Source organism: Anas platyrhynchos, chromosome 29 (assembly GCF_047663525.1).
Source record: "Anas platyrhynchos isolate ZD024472 breed Pekin duck chromosome 29, IASCAAS_PekinDuck_T2T, whole genome shotgun sequence".
NCBI classification, from domain to species: Eukaryota; Metazoa; Chordata; class Aves; order Anseriformes; family Anatidae; genus Anas; species Anas platyrhynchos.
Window position 1 is genome coordinate 4,998,038 of NC_092615.1, and position 16,300 is coordinate 5,014,337.

General features: G+C 43.0%; 1 protein-coding gene across 2 annotated transcripts in view; it reads right to left on the minus strand.

Annotated features, from left to right (window-relative positions):
• Positions 1-4,336: 4,336 nt before the first annotated feature.
• The window catches only part of AP3D1 (adaptor related protein complex 3 subunit delta 1), a 43,824-nt gene continuing 31,860 nt past the window's right edge, over positions 4,337-16,300 (minus strand). For both annotated transcript variants that reach the window (XM_027471755.3, XM_072029384.1), the window contains exons 21-32: positions 15,948-16,021; positions 13,422-13,623; positions 12,674-12,736; positions 11,951-12,043; positions 11,289-11,435; positions 11,104-11,151; positions 10,541-10,730; positions 9,335-9,423; positions 8,202-8,287; positions 7,643-7,764; positions 6,826-6,905; positions 4,337-6,450 (exon numbers count right to left, since the gene is read on the minus strand). In XM_027471755.3, the coding sequence (XP_027327556.2) occupies positions 6,355-6,450; positions 6,826-6,905; positions 7,643-7,764; positions 8,202-8,287; positions 9,335-9,423; positions 10,541-10,730; positions 11,104-11,151; positions 11,289-11,435; positions 11,951-12,043; positions 12,674-12,736; positions 13,422-13,623; positions 15,948-16,021 (1,290 nt within the window). In that variant the 3' untranslated portion in view covers positions 4,337-6,354. The remainder of the gene's footprint in view (positions 6,451-6,825; positions 6,906-7,642; positions 7,765-8,201; positions 8,288-9,334; positions 9,424-10,540; positions 10,731-11,103; positions 11,152-11,288; positions 11,436-11,950; positions 12,044-12,673; positions 12,737-13,421; positions 13,624-15,947; positions 16,022-16,300) is intronic.

Genomic DNA, 16,300 nt, shown 5'->3' on the forward strand with positions numbered 1-16,300 from the left:
TTCTTTTTTTCTTTCTTTTTTCTTCTCGTTTTATGGGACTGGAACCCTCAGGCCCCCAGAGGGAGAAGCAGGGGCAAACCACTGCTGCTGTTAATGATCCCTCCAGCTTTTATTATCCTTTTTTTTTCCCTTTTTATCCTATTATCCTTTTTTCCATTTTTTTTTCCATTTTTTTTTTCTTTTTTAATCTACCTGTTTAAACTTGTGAGCAGAGGATCCGTTCCCACCTCTGTCACACCTGGAAGCTGGAAAGCGGCAGCAGCCCCGCTGCGGTTCCCAGAGGAAATTCCCAAACCCCCATCGCCCCCAAACCCCCACCGCAGGGGCCGGGGTCTGACTGGGGCCAGCCCGGGCTCCCCAAACCCTTAAACCCCCTCCTGCAGCCCGGGTTTGGCCCTACAAGGTTTTAGGAGCGGCCCCTGAGGGCTGCGAGGTGCTCGCCTCACAGAGGGCACCTGCCCCCGACCCGCCTCAGCAGCGGTGTTTGTTTGGTACCAGGACAGGCCTGTGGGGTGCTGGGAGGAAGGGTCGCTCCCTGGGGAGCTTGAGGTGCCCACCCTTAGCCCCAGCTGGAGATTAAACGGCAGCCAAAGCTGAAGCAAAGCCCCCCAGTACCTGAGAGAAGGGCTTTGGGACCGCAACACCACTGAAGTTCACAAGGGAGCACCAAGCGCCTGGGGCTCAGCCCAATCCCTCAACACACTGTAGAATTTAAGCAACACTACTCAGATCTTTTTCTTTATTTACTTTTCCCTCTCCCTAAAATAGGGTTAAGCCATGGCAGGTGGTGGGAAGTCCTGCTCTGGCTACGAACACGTCCAAGCCAATTCTTCTTTAATGATGCTTAAACGAGCCGTGGGTGCAGCCCCTGCCCTTCCTCCTGCTCCTGGTCACAGGCTGCCACAGCTTCCTAGCCCATGAAATATCTGCACTCCAGGGATTTCCTCTCGCCCCTGTGTGTATCTTGAAAGTTAATTCAAGGAACTCGAGCATCCTGTGAGGAAAACAGGTTGTTGTGGTTCCCTGCACTGTTCAGAGCCGTTTCTTCCACTTGCCTTCCCTTCGAGTAGGTGTGACAGGAGCCTCAGTGCCCTGGCAGCAGGAGGGATTCTCTCTTCACCTGGGCATTCATCCCCTCCGGCCTCGCAGCCCTCCTTGGCCAGCACAGAGCCTCAGAGCATCACCTCAGCTGAGCTTTGCCAGCGCTTATCGGGGACAGCTCTGATGTAATTCATACTTCTTTGTAATTAGCAAAAGCTGGTTATTCTTAGAAACCTTAATGGATTAAATTAGAGATGATATTGATGGAATGAGATGTTGACACAGCAAGCTAATGACATCCTGCTGCTAAACCACCTCTGAAGTGGAGCTGAGTCATGTGCAGAAAGCAGGGCGAAGCAAGCAGCACTCGCTGGCACCTGGCTCAGCCCCAGCCCTGTTTCAGCCCAGGGCCAGATCCGGACCATGAGAAAGCTCCGAGTCCCAGGTGGCTGCAGGCATGTGGTGTCACCCTCACAGCATTTCTCATATTTCTTCCAGCCTTCAGTCCCCTCCAGGGGACTGCAGTCCATGCTAGGCATCCTGCTGAGCACCTCGGTGAAATTACTTATTAAATTATTCATTAAAAAACAAGGAGTCTGGCTGCAGAGCACAGCGCATGACAAAAGCTCACTCACCCTGTTTGGTTCTGCAGTAGAAATGCTGATTCCTGGAGTCCAGGGAAGGTTTTCCTCATTTCTTAACACAGTTATCGTCTGTGTGGTGTGACAGAAAAGCAGCCTGAGGTGCCCTTTAAACACTGGCAAGGCTCAGAAATCAGAAGCAAAATTTTATAGTACCAATATTTAAACCAATGTTCATAATTTCTAGAAGAAAAGCAGTCCATGACCTACAGCTGTCTGCCTGGACAAGATAATGTCATCCCTGAAATAACATTCACCACCTGATTGACCTGATGAATTGAAAACAGGATTCACTGTTACTTTCTCAGCCATGGATGAACTCCCTGGCAGTGCAGTCAGGGTGTAGGTGGATGGGATGTTGCAAGCAAATCCCTGCCCTGCAGGGAAGAGACAACAGTTCAGTTTCTCAGCTCGGTTCAGTTTCTCAGCTCAGCAGTTGGGCCTGCCGTGGCACAGCCTCCTCTTGGATTGGGTTTTCTGCACCCTTGTCACAGCAAAAGGGGAACAGAGAAGTGCAGAGCAAATGGTTGAGCTCAGAAAATCCCCATGTCTGTCTGGTTTTCACAGAGCAGGTGCTGTGGTAAAAGGTCAGGGGAAGGGTTGGGGCTGGCCATGAGCAAAAGGGAGAGAGGAAACCTTTTTCCCTTGATTTTAGAGGGCAGCAGTGGTGAAAGAGAAGCAAGGACAGGACAAGACTTGAGGCCTCAGCCACAGCAGCAAGATGTCGGCACAAATGACAGCACCTGGACAAGATCTCCAGCCCTCCACAGGGCTGGTGCAGGATTGTACTGGAATGGAAAATGTGCAGAAGGCACAGCCGCCCTTGGAGGCTTCCATTCTTCCAGAACAGTCCCACTTTCCCATCTCCCTCACTCCCCTTTTTTTAGGGCCAAAAGTGGAAGAGCTGTTTCTGCACTCTCATGCTTTGCTCTTAGCTCGGTTCAACTCATGCTTGGTCAGGGACAGGTTGCTAGCAGTGATGTGGTCACAGGGGCAGCGCACAGTTGAAGTTTCAAGTAAGAAGGAGAAGTAGCAGAAAACACAGCTGTCAGTTCAAAGGGAAGTTTTTACAAACATTAGAATGAAGGAAGTCAGAGCCAGGCGGTAAGTCCCTGTGAAGCCTAAAACCAAGCTGTGCTAAAAGCACAGCAGTTAGCCACAGCCCAGAGCCTGCAGGTGGATGGTGGGGAGAGCTCGCTCATGCCCTGCACTTAGAGCATTGTTCTACGCTTCTGCCATTTTGCAAGCAAAAACAGGGGGATCTCAGTGCTCTCTGAAATAAGGTGCAGTTCCAGATGTCCCCATTTCTGCCCCAAACTGGCAGCCTTGACCTAAAGCTCATTTCCTATCATTGTTCTTGCAGAGATGCACACAGCACCAGGCTGTGAGCAGGGCCTCCTGCAGCTCCCAGCCGGTGCAGGGCAGCTTGGAGGTCACTACAGAGCCACTGATCCCACGCTGTGTCCAACAGCCACAGGTACAAGATCGCTGCTCCTCAAGGGAGGAGCCAGGGCAGCTGCAAGCCTGGGGGCTTGGAGCATGCCACTCTCCTTGCACTGGAAGGATGGTGCTGAGCACCGTTTCTTTTACATACTCATTCATAGTATAGTGTGAAAAACCACACTTAAATAGGGACTGATTTTCTGTATCCAGTTGCTCAATGAATGTTGACAGGATGTAAATGCAGAAAGCAGGATACAACCCTGCCTTGCTGTTTGAAGCCAGAAGTGCACAGCAGCAGGTTCACTGGAAGCTCCAGCACTGGCCAGTTAAGGTCCTGCAGCTCATTAAATACTTGACATTTGTTCCAAGTGGTTCCTGTTGTTTTGTTGTTGTTTTTCTCCATGCAGACCCTCTCATTTGCAAAGAGACTGATGTTTACTGTTGTTTTCATCCTGTCAGATTTGTGCAGTCCCACAATGCAGCATAGCAAGCAGGCAGCCTCCCTGCAGGCCAACATGGGAATAAAATACAGCGCTCACAGTGCATGCAGAAAGCAAATGACTTGGTGCTTCCTTCTGCAGCAGGAACTTATCTCCAGGTAATAGGGCCAACAAGTTAATGCAAGCAATGGATTTTTCTCAGTGCAGAGCTGGAAGCTCCCAACAAAATGTAAAGTGTCAGCTCAGTTTAAAATACAAGAGATAAAGAACAACATCATTCCAGTTTAGCACACTGGAGATCCCTTTTCTGCTAAGGCATGACGTGCACTAGAGCTGTTGCTGCTGGGGGAGCAGGTATGTGACCAGCACCTGACAGGCACATCAGGGAGATGGCTGGCAGGACTCTTCTTCACTGCTGCAAATCCCTCCCCAGCTGATAAAAAAGCAAAAACACAAAACGCACCATCCCATACAATTCTCACATCTTTCACAGCTTTCAGAGATTCCCCTTACCCACCCCAAAGACACAAACCACAAAGACTCAGAGTTGGGGTACATCCAGGTCAGATAACGCTTGCACAACCCTTTCCCTTGATAAACATACAGCACTTGCATATTGTACAACAACTTCACAGTGGATAAATATGAAAAAAATCAATTCCAGAGTTAACCTGTATTATAGTGATGGGCACAACAGCCTTTTGATAAAATGGTTTTGGGTCCATACAAACTGGAAGAGTCTTATAAAATCACTATTTACAAAGCCAAAAATTTAACTTAGTTTTGAAAGTTTATTGGATCATCTTGACACAAAATCATTACAGCAGCTTGTGGTATGTTTTTTTTTTTTTTTAAAGGGAATGTTGATAGCAAATAAATTTGTGAATGTAACACATCATACAGTTTCAAAATTCTAGAATCACTGCACAGGATTCCATAAGAGAAGATTCTACATGCTAAAGTGACAGCTTCCATCCATGAATTAAAAAAAAAAAAACACTAATTGAGGAACATTATCCTTTAAGACAATTTTAATATGTTCAGTTTCTAATACACAAACTGGCTAACCAAGGGAGGTTGACCAATACCAAAGACTAACACTTCACCAGCAGTGAAGCCTGCTGCAAATGAATTCCTGCAGCAAACAAGTGCTGTCAGAATACAAAGCTGGTCCTAGCAATAAAACCACAGTAGAGCCTTTTCAAGGATACCCTAATATGGGAAGAGTGTAAAGAGCACAATACACACTTAAAGTACAAGACATTAACCCTAAGGATAAGAGCGACACTTTATCCTGCTCCCTACATAGGGTTTTAGTTCAGTTCCCACTGGGCATTGCTGATACCTGTTGGGGTGGTGCTGGGGAAGGGCAGACAAGCCCAGCTCCTCCCTGGGGGCCTTTGGGTAATAGCAACCAATACTTTTTGGCTTGTGCCTCAAAGCAAAACCGTTCAAGCACGTTCTCCTTGCTGGGTATGGAACAGCAAGCAAGTAAAAGAACTGAAAAAAAAAACAAAGATTTTGGAGAAGGACATCAATTAAGCGTATCTGCAAAGGACAGAACAACATCCCTTTCCAGTCAGTGATTCCATAAGATTTAGTACAGAATGGGCTTCACTCCATAGAGCCTTCCTTTCTTCCCTCAAGTAACCTCTAACAGACCTGTGCCACTCCTCACCAAGCCCTCCCCTCCTGCCACCCAGGCAGGGACAGTTCTGTTGCAGGAACCCAGCTACACTTGTGCTGCTAGATCTGTTCCCACTGCTGTGAAGGCAGGGCCAGATGATGCTAGAGACCAATGAGAGCACAATGGTGCTGATCTCACAGCACAGAGGAAGGGAACAGGGCTGTATCTGCAAACTGGAGTACAAGGGATTAAACATGGGTGTTTCTCTAACCTGATATTGGTCAACCTCACCTGGTGAGCAAAATGGTACAAAAGCAGGAACAGACCCCTATGGATTTCCAGTTTCTTGCTACACCTTAACTTTTCAGGAATGTGAAATTGAAGTGGACTCAAAATGCATCAGCAGAGACTGCTCAGAGGTGAGAGGCATGAGAGACTCCATTTGCAGGGACAGTCAACAGGAGCAGATACCAAACAGTAACACTTCCAGCCTGTTTTATGTACTCACTCTCTACTCTTTCAACTGTCACTAAAAGAAGATTAAGGCTCAAGGCAACTACTATAAACAGAAACTCAAACATCCCAGTTCCAACAGCGCTCATTTGGATTAGCTCTAGGAGGATGGGGATGTTTATATGCTGATCACAATGGATCTTGAAATAATAAAAATAAATCACATTTATGAAAAAAGGCCTTCAGGTCCAGCACCAGCCTCTGCTAGAAATATACATCAACTACAGCAGCCCTGAAGACACTCCATGGCTAAGGATCAAATCAAATTCCCCTGGCAATAAGCACAAACAACAGACTCTGTGCTACTGTCGATACAATTCTGCTTAGTCCACCATCCCATGCAGATGGCAAGGGTTACAGGATCATTGTGAACTGCTGAATAAATAGCGCCCCTCCCTCCCTCCTCCAGTCATGTCACCAGGATCTCTTTGGGCTAGAAAGGGTTAACACCACAGTTTGTAAAAAGTTTTGAAATAAAAAGGTAACATACAGCCTTAAAATGTCTAAACTGCAAACAATGGTGGAGTTAACTGAAAAGCACGTGCCCCAGGATAGTACATGCGTACGAGGGAGAAATTTAACACTTGGGTCTGCTTGTCTTTACACATTAGGTGTGTTTCTTGCAGTTGGAGTATTTTGTAAGGAATATTCAGCACTTGGACAATGTCTCTTTCATTTCATCCAACAAGTTGCTAAGCAGAGTAGAATCACTACATTTCCCATCTATGGATACAGAGTTCTCTCCCTTGGAAAGAAAAAGAAAAAAAATCCATTAGCTCCTCTTCTGACCAGACAATTTTCTTCCCAGCCTAACTTACACACCAGCAACAGCCAGTGGAGCCCGCACAAGAACAAAGCAGGCTTAGATGAGCAGTCAGATCAGGGAAGCCGTGTTAGTGCTGCTGCTACCCACCAGGCACATGCTGGGCAACAGGAAGCCCCCTGGAGGTACAAGTTGGGTAGCAGCACAGAGAAAACTGCTGGATGGGCCAGATCAATTATATTACCCATCATGTCCCTGGACATTTTAGGCAGGAGTATTTCCCTCTTTCCAGTAAGATAGAAAAGGCTAAAATTTATTCTCTCTTCAGGTCTTGTTTCAAGTGTTAGATGTACTCACCTTTTTTACCAGTAGGCAGACATGATGACCTTGGATAGAACGACTGTACATTGATGCACAAGAATCAACACGTTCCACAACTATAAAGAAAGCAGGAGTTCTCATTTAATGGGACAGCTTTTTAACACAGGATTTGCTTCTCATAAAAAGGAGTTACTGCTCTGTCTGGCTTCAAGGAATACATCTTCTATGAAAGGAAGATGTCAGGGTTAAGATGATGTACGTGCCTGTCTCCTCTTGGCTCCTATCTGGGATGTTTTGCAATAGTGAGGTTAATTACTTGTCTTCCAAACAAGCTGTAAAGGTTTTGTGGCAAAGACATTGATCAGGATGCAGATCTCCTCCCCAGAACGCTCTCAACAAGGTAGTGCCTAATGCACATGCGAGAACATGATGAAACAGCTATTTGGTTTTGCTTCACCCAGTATGTGTTTTAATTAATTTAGAAACTCTTATCAGTCCAAGCTTGAATAGCTCTCTCCCCTCCTTAGTGAAACAAAGCATTAGGGGAAAGAGGTATGATGAAGCACTAAGATCAAATACAACCTCCAGAGAACAGCTACAGCCCTAACTATAAGCAAGCTGCTCCCATGATACCTGCCATGAGCATTGCCAAACTGGAGGAAAGCCACAGGGACCCAAGGAGAGCTCACTTTGAAAAGCACAATATGCTTTGAGGATATTAATGCGTTATAGAACTGGCAGCAACTCCTCTCCCACTTCTATTTAATCTGGATATCAACTGCTTCTGCCATTGAGGCCATGGTGTGTTGCACTCATCAAGCACAACAGGAATTTCTGCATCCAAAAGACTCACCTGAAAAGTGATGATGAAAACAGATCTTTGCCAGTAGATGTTGGAAAGAAATGCTAATTCCATCTACTTTAATAGAACTCATGTGTAGATCTCCAGATTCTAGAAGCTTGGCAAAAGCATCACTGCAAAACAGGAGGGAAAGTAAATACTTGTGCTACAAAGTTAAGTGAGATCTGTTATTTAGCCCCATGCAGACCTCAAGACATCTCAGGATGAAGTAGTTTAAGTACCACCAAGCTCTAGGAAAATGGGTTTAGAGCAAACATGGGAACCAGACTGCACTATGGTTGAGGCCATAAGATACTAGAGTTACTTCCACACAATCTGTCAGCCTACATCACATATAGTTCCTTCTTCAGAATCACTTGAAACAAACCACTTGACCTATTTTAACAGTCAAACATTACAAAAGATAACTGAACTGTAACCAAATCAATCACAAGCAGCCAAAGTCAGAAGCATGCTGTGTATCTCGCAGATATAGCCTGCAGCCAAAGCTCAGCTTCACATGGGCAGCAAAAGCACCGATGTTGTGAGGTGCCCCCTAAATGGCACTTACCTATAGCAAGGCGTCGTGATCAAGTATGAAGCGCAACTGAAGTGCAATTTGAAATCTAGTTTTTCATGGGTTGAACCTTCATCATTCTGCAACAGGTCAAAGGAAAGGAGATGAATGGGAGCCTCAAGGCAGCAAGAGGAGGCACCACCCCCACCTACCAAACAGGCACAGATGAGACTTTTAAGACTCAATTCCCCTCGATATACCCTAGGGTGGGCCTGAAGGATCAGTCTGAGGATGACCATCACACTGCAATATCAGGCCACTTAGAGACGTGATTTGGGCAGGTGGGTTAATACATACGCCTACAAAAGGTAACAGTCAACTGGACAGATCTGGCTCCATTTCCAGTTGTGCCCTGATGAATGAAATTAACTGAGCAGACTGAATTTAAGCTAACACTTCAAGATATGGTTTCATTGTTCACAATTTGCCAAAAATAAACTATCATTTTCCAGATTTTTAGGTACTAAAAATAGAACTGGTATAGCACTTTTTTTTTTTTAAGAAATATATAAAATAGAAGTATACTCAGAAATGGCCACAGCTGTCTCCATTCACTTCCTTCAAGCTGTTCACACAGCTACTTCATAAACAATTTTATTGAAGAAAAAATTAGAAACCCAGATGATAACCTGCAGACCAGGCAGATATTTATTAAACAATGCCTTCACGTAACATCACTCTTGCTCTGGGTTTCTATCCTTATTAATCTCATCTAATTCTTCGTATTTTTCCTGCCTTGTGCCAGATAGCACTATCCAACTGATTTTTGGGTACCTGATACCAGAAGAAACAGACCTGAGTTGTATCTCTCACTAGCTGGTTATCCTCCTCTCCCCTGGCAGATGCATCACTGCAGTGATTTTCTAGCTGACAATGTGGCAAATGTTTCAGGCTGCATTGCTCACACTGCCAGAAATGACAGTTTAGGACATGCTTATGCAGTATTCAGGACATTCTTCGCACAAGATGTCATGTAAAAATACTTCTCATAGAACAGAATGGGCTGGTGCAGCAGAGATGAAATGATGCCTAAGAAAAGCTCTAAAGCAGTGCTTTCCACCCAAGTCAAGCTCCCTTATGCAGTTCCAAAGGAAGCAGAAGCACAGAGTTTAAAAAGCTGCACTTACTTTGACTATAAAGGACAGTGTTCCTTTTAACTTCTGAGCCATAACAATACTCTGCAGTGTAAACACAAACTGGGCTTCATTAGAGATTCCTAGCATGAAGAAAGGAGAGGGAGAAGTCAGGTCAGAAAATGGCTTCCATATCTAAGTAATTTTTAGAATAAACTGATTGGTAGCAGATAAGCTTTATGCACTATTTTTGAACCAAGTCTGAAGTTTCCATGTAGTCAGAAGACTAAGCACAATTCCTTTTGTGAATTAGCAGTGTTACAGCAATTAACTCTTGGGTATCTGAGGAGCAACACTTATGACTGGCTTTTGGTTGAGGTTACAGAGAGTTCCTGGGCAAGATGTGTCACAGTGGCATTCTATTTAAACAATCTGTAACTGGAAGACTTACAGCTTGCCAAGTAGTTTTCAGAAATAACGTTTTTGTGTTTTTCTTTTAATATATAAATCTGTCAAGAACTGACATAGAATCAATAAGAAAAAAAACACCTTACTCCCTGCTGCTTTCCACTGGTGCAGGGGGAATCAAAACACATTCTAATGTCACTAAATCCCAGAGAACTTCTGTGAGCTGTTCCAGTACTCAAATTAACTCTTTGGGGAAGGAAGCGAAATTCAAAGAAGTGAGTCATAGTACTATTTATGAAGGTATTATCCCTAATCTCAGCAACTCCTATTTCTTTAGGGCTCAACTCCCTATCCAAAAAACGTAGGTACTTATAAACTTCACAAGCATATGGCCTGTACCATTAAAACAGTGGATCAACAGCTTCAGTATAAAGCCAGCATGGATTCTACTAGTTCAAGAACAAGCAGGAAAGAAAGAGGCCTATAGGGTTCTTTCATTTGAAATCTCATAGTAAATCCCTCATGAAGTTGGGATTCCTGCAGATGGCCATGCTGGCATGTTCAAAGTTGTACCAGCCTGCAGTCACCTGAGAAGAGGAACTTGGACAGCTGGACTCCCAGTCCTACGTTACAGGTTTTGCTCTTGCTGTACAGAAGCACCTGCACTTATAGCCTTACTGTAAGATGGCTTATTCTCTTCAGTGAATTGTGTGAAAGCCCAATGAAAACCCAGGCAGAAAGATAAGCCTTTCTGAAAAACAGCAAGTACCAAGAAGTTCAAACAGTACTTTCCACAGGAGGGCAGTACAGGACCAGACATAATCCAAGAGCATTGTACAAAGCTGCACATACCAGGGGGTAGTTGGAAGGGCACAGGTATTCCATCATGTACTGATGATCCTTCTGGTCGGAGCATTTTAGTGTTGAGAGAGTCCAGGACATTTAGTTCCATGCTCTTAAGGAAGCTAGTGCTTTTGTTCTCAAAGATAACAGAGACAGTAACTTGACTATCATGCTGAAGGTTTCCTTGGATATCGTACGTCTGCAAATGAAGAAAACATCACAGGGAAGATTCAGAAGCTTCACACAGCAGAGCACCAGAACAGAACACACTATCAAAATATGGCAAACTTTGAAGAGAACGTGATTCAGTGCAACTGTAGGATAATGAAAAGCATATTGGTGATCAGCTCCACAGAACTGCTAAGTAGTGGGAAAAGATACAACTGAAAAACTTGTCATTGGAGACAACCAAAAGAATGTGGATGGAGCCTTGTTAGCTTTGGACATCCTAGGATTTAAATGGTTCTTTAATTACAGGTCTAAAAAAGCTCACTATATTACCCTCAGAGTATTCCCTTCCCTTAGAAAACACAAAAGTAGTAATTATCTGAATATTAATGCCAAAAACTCACCATTTTAATGTACGGATTTTCAGCAAGAAGGCGGTAACTGGACATAGGCTGAAAAGAAAGAAGTCACAGTTACAATATACAGCAAAACTAATTTCATTGAAGAGAACTGATATTTTTTCCCCCAAGAAACAGTTTAGCTTCTGTCTTCTTCCCAAGGCAAGAGCTGCCAATGCATAGCTACTCACTGGTAGTGGTTCATCATCTAGTGTTCCATTCTGCACTGATTCTGTTGCTTCCTCTTCACTGTGATGCTTCTTTTTGGATTTCTTTTTATCCTTTGATTTCTCTTCTTTCTCTTTCTTGTGCTTTTTCTTCTTATGCTTAGAGGATTTCTACCAAGAATAAGAAGCTATAATAAATCCTTAAAGAAACCTCTGTATGCCCAGACATTACAACATGACCCCCTACCAACCCTGCAACTCTTAACTTCCCATCTATGCAACCTTCCAGACAACTGCATAGTTTCCTACCACTGCAGAAACCTGAAATGGAGCCCTCATTCCTTACACCTCAATAACCATCCTGTGTTGAGTCCCAGTAAACCCTCGCTCCCAGCTTAGATACCAATGCCTTAGCCAAAAGCAGCCTGCAATTAGTGGAAGGCCAAATATTTTTTGACTGTTTGAAAGCTCAGCTTTAGAACTGCTATCTGATGCTTCCTCAGGGAACAACCAAACCTCTTACTACGAAGTGTGTAGAACTCCTCAAGGGCATTAACATCCCACTGCACACTATTTGCAGATGAATACACTGAATAAAATGCTCTAATTCCTGTGTACTTATTTATGAGAAACGGAAGACACCAGGAAAATATAGTTAAGGGTGTCAGCCACTTAAGATTGTTTACCTTTCCTTCGTCTTCCTCCTGCTGCTCCTCCCTTTCTTCCTTTTTTACCTCTTCAGGTTCAGCCACAACAGCAGCACTCACTTCAGGCCCGCTCTGAGTAGATTATCAGAAGGATTATGACACTAATGGAACACAGTTGAAAGAGCTGAATCCCACAACAAGAGGAACCATAACAGTGACACCCATCCCCTTCCCCTCCAAAAAACTGTTACTTTGACAGTTACATTAGACTAACATGGTATAAAGGCTTTTGCTATGTCGCTGAAACCTAGAAAACATTTGAGGACAAGATACAAAAGAATTCCTCCAGGGAATCCGTCCCTTTATATTTCACGTCTCTTCCTGTAAAATCTTCCATCAAAATTCATTAGTTTCTCTTTTAGACAATGTCTCATCTCTAATAACATTGCTAGTGTCTAGTTTACACCAATAAATAAAACTACATATATTAAATATATTAAAGAATATATTAATATGTTAAAATCCACAAAGCCTGGCCTGCAGCTGCATCTGTATTTCTATCCACTGATCTGCACAGAGCGAGCTTTAAACTTCCCATTACAGTGTCCAAAGTGAGGAGAAAAAGTTTAATTGATTCATGGCAGTATGCTGAGGAGATGAAAGGTATCCTTCCCTTCCTTCCTGCAGCATGACAAAATACTAATATCACAGCTAAGATGCAACTGTAAGAAACGTTTTCCTGTGACATGGTATGATGTCTACCTGTGGCTGTGTAGTGGAAACAGGTGGTGGAGCAGTGGAGAGCCAGAAATCCAAGTCTTCCCCCTGAATTTCAGAAAAAACATTATGGTGGTTTTGGTATCATTCTAAAATAAATAAATGTTAATACCTTAAATTTTCATTGAAATGCATCTCTCCATAATGCATGAAATATGTTGCAATATATTTAGAGCAAAGAATTCAAGGAACTTAACTTCACCTTTTAAATACATTTCTAAACCTGGCCATAGCTGATAGTAACCACAAGTTACAGAGAACACTGGCTGCATCTTACAGAAAACCTGCATTTCCGCGGAGTGGTTAGCACAGAGGATACTTCTGCATTCAGAAGAACTTGCAACCTATGTCAGGTTTTATAAATGAAGGATTAAGTATATGGGGACAGGATACAGAATGAAGGTGAGTTACAGATACTCTGCTAAAGAAACTTCCCAATTTTAAGAACAAGGAAAATAGCAGGTTTTGGAAACGGCTTCCAGATTAGATCTGCAAGATCTCCTGCATATGCTACTGATTGCCTAATTCTTACTTAGCTGTGTAAGTTATTTTTATTAACAGAAGTCTTTAAATACATTCTTGCAATGTCGTAGAACTTTATGGAGATAAAAGGTAAAAATGTTCAGTTGTTTGAACTGTCAAATGTGCCTGTTCCCAGGCAACAATCAAAACACAGCAGTAGACGTGGCCCCTAACAACAGTTTCTGAAAGAATAGAAGTCTCAAAGAATTACCTTTTTCTCCTCTTTTTCCTCTACTACCTTTTTCTCTTTCTCTTTCTTCTTTCCTTTGTCTCTCTCCTTTTCTCTGTGTTTCTTTTCCTTCTTTTTGGGTTTCTTACTCTTCTCTACAGGTGGAGCTTCTGAGTCTGGTGACTTCAGGGTCTCAGCATTTCTATGTCTCTGCACTGGCAGCTTTTCACTGTCTGCTAAGGGCCTTAAAAATACAGAGAATATTATTAACCTTCTGCAAAGATAACCTGAGTTAAGGAACCCTATCTGCTGAACTTTCAAGAAAAGCTTTATTTTGTTTAAAAAACAGTTGGGCCCTGAAATCTAAATCAGCACATACACATATACCTTAAGTAAAGTTTATTTATGTAACTGCAGATACTGCTCTCACAGAACAGAAGTTGACAAACACTTTCAAGGTGACTTGAGAGCCAAGCCCTTGCTAACACCTGATCACTCCAACAGTAACTGTAGTCTCCCAGGCTGAGTAACACCTACAGAAGGATACATACACATAGCATTATGCTGCATTTTTGTGAATTCAGTCTTAAAGGAAGACCAAAGATTTGAAAGCAGGTGGAAAATTAAGCATGGCTCAAGCAGCCCTTGAAGGGCATATGCTGTTTTTTTTTTTGGTGTTATCTATGAAGAGACCACTCTGACTAGAAGTGACTTTTAAGCAGTAAATTATTTAAATTTGGATGTTTATGCTATGAATTTGTACTCTACCATTACATTCAAAAAAAGTTCCATTTAACATCAGATATTTGTTTTTAAGAAGTACAGCTAGTAGCTCAGATTTACACTGCATCCAAAACTCATTACTTGGAAAAAAGCAACAGGAATTTGTCCATTTTTGCCAAACATTGTCCATAAATCAATGAAAAAAGAACCAATCAGCCAACTTTTTTTTTCCTAGAGCTTTTGCTTAATGTTGTCTAATATTTGAGCAGCAAACACCAGTTCAAAAACATATCCAGTCTTATCTGTCTTAATCTTTCGATTATATGAAGAGCCAGGCCTGATCAATTTAAAACAAAAAAGAACTCTGAAACAGACTGTAATGGCAAGAAGGACCCCATTTGTTTGAACTGTAAGCAAATCTCATCTTTAAGCTATTTGACACAACTGTACAGGACCAGGGATCACTGCTGAAAGTCAACAAGGCACAGACCTGCACAAATTTGAGGGTCAAGGATTTCAATAGCTTCATGACCCCTCAAGCATTTATGCTGTCCACTGAATCAACCAACCTGACAAAGAAAGTCAAGCACTTAGCAGTAGTCTTACCTGGAAGGCTTCCCTGAAACCAGACTGCATGTGAGCGTGACACAGACATAGCAGTGCAAGCACAGAAAGAAAGAGAGAGGACAGAGACATGAGAAAACGTGACAGGAGAGCACAGTGACTCACATGAAATGGAGAGAGAATGGATGGAAACAATACAAAAGCCCCAGAATGCCTCCTAGAGCCTAGCATTCAGAAACTGCTCCGCTTAGATTTTTCCTATGCTGTTGAGGCTTCCCAAGCAAACACAAACTAATATTGCAAGTTAATTTTATACATTTGTCCTCTGCAGACTCAAAGGAGAACGTGACCAGGTGGTGAAAGAGTTCCTCATTAACTGCTCTTTCACTTTTTAAAAATGCTACATTCCCCCCCCTTCCTTTTCTTCCCCAAGAGTGCCAAGGTACCAAACTCCTACAGGTTCCTACAGAACTGCAGAGAATGGCACAGAGCTTCAAGTTGTTTAAGTATCATAAAGACAAAGAGGCAGACAGACTACACATTCACACATGTGCCCACAAAGCCTTCAAAGCATCATAGGAGGCATCCATGGACCATAAAACAGCAATTATATTTAGCACTGTGATTCTGTAAGACAGCGACTAAAAAAGTCTCCATATGCAATATTTAACAGACATCTTCTGGCTACCACACAGCCCGCAGGGTATCAGGGCCTGCTGCACTGCTATTACTGTAAGCAACTCCAGTAGCCGCATAGGAACCAGACTCTGGTCCTAGTGGCATGCAATCCAGTAGTGGCACTACACTGAAGGTCCACAAGGCAACAGAGTTGCTACAAACTGGTTGTTAATGCTCAAATTATCACTACACAGTATACACGCTTATAAGTACATACATACAGCAGATCTGAGATGAACAGATGAATGTGGATCACATTCAATGCAAATGCACATTGAATCAAAGAGCTTGGTACACCCAAAAGCTCTAATTCACTTCTATCTGATTCTAGGGACACTTCCTGTGCTTTCACATTCTATTTGGTCACACAAAATGTTTTTTCACCCTTTTGAAACCTCTTTATTTGAGCATCTGAGGTTTTATCATCTACGCTTCATTGGAAACCCAAACCTGGATGGTCACCTGAGGTTACATTTAAGACATGGAGAGAAACTGAAGTCTTTCCACATTGTGGACTGTAGATAGTATCTGTTTAGCGTCGGACTAGTCCTCATGCACTCTGGTTAGTAATTAAGTAAATTCACATACAGAACTGTCACTTACTTATCCAGATCTATATCAAGTGCCTTATATGGATCGTTGGGATCTTTGTCATCCTCATCACTGGGCAATGCATTCTGCAGGAAAGAGAAAGAGACCAGCCACTGAAAAAGTGAGTGAACCCCAGGCAACTTCAAAACTACACCCCTTGGTGCAGTTTTTCAGATTGCTAACCATGGAATGGGCCAGCTTGCAGTCAGGCACAGTAAGTTATAAGAACAGTGGGTGTACTTTAATGCAACATGTAGTTATAAGATTAATTTAGAACAGAAAGCCATTCTTCACAAACTACAGGATCTGAATTGCTGCTGTTTGATTTTGATTAACATAAGTTTTAGGAACAAATACAGATTACA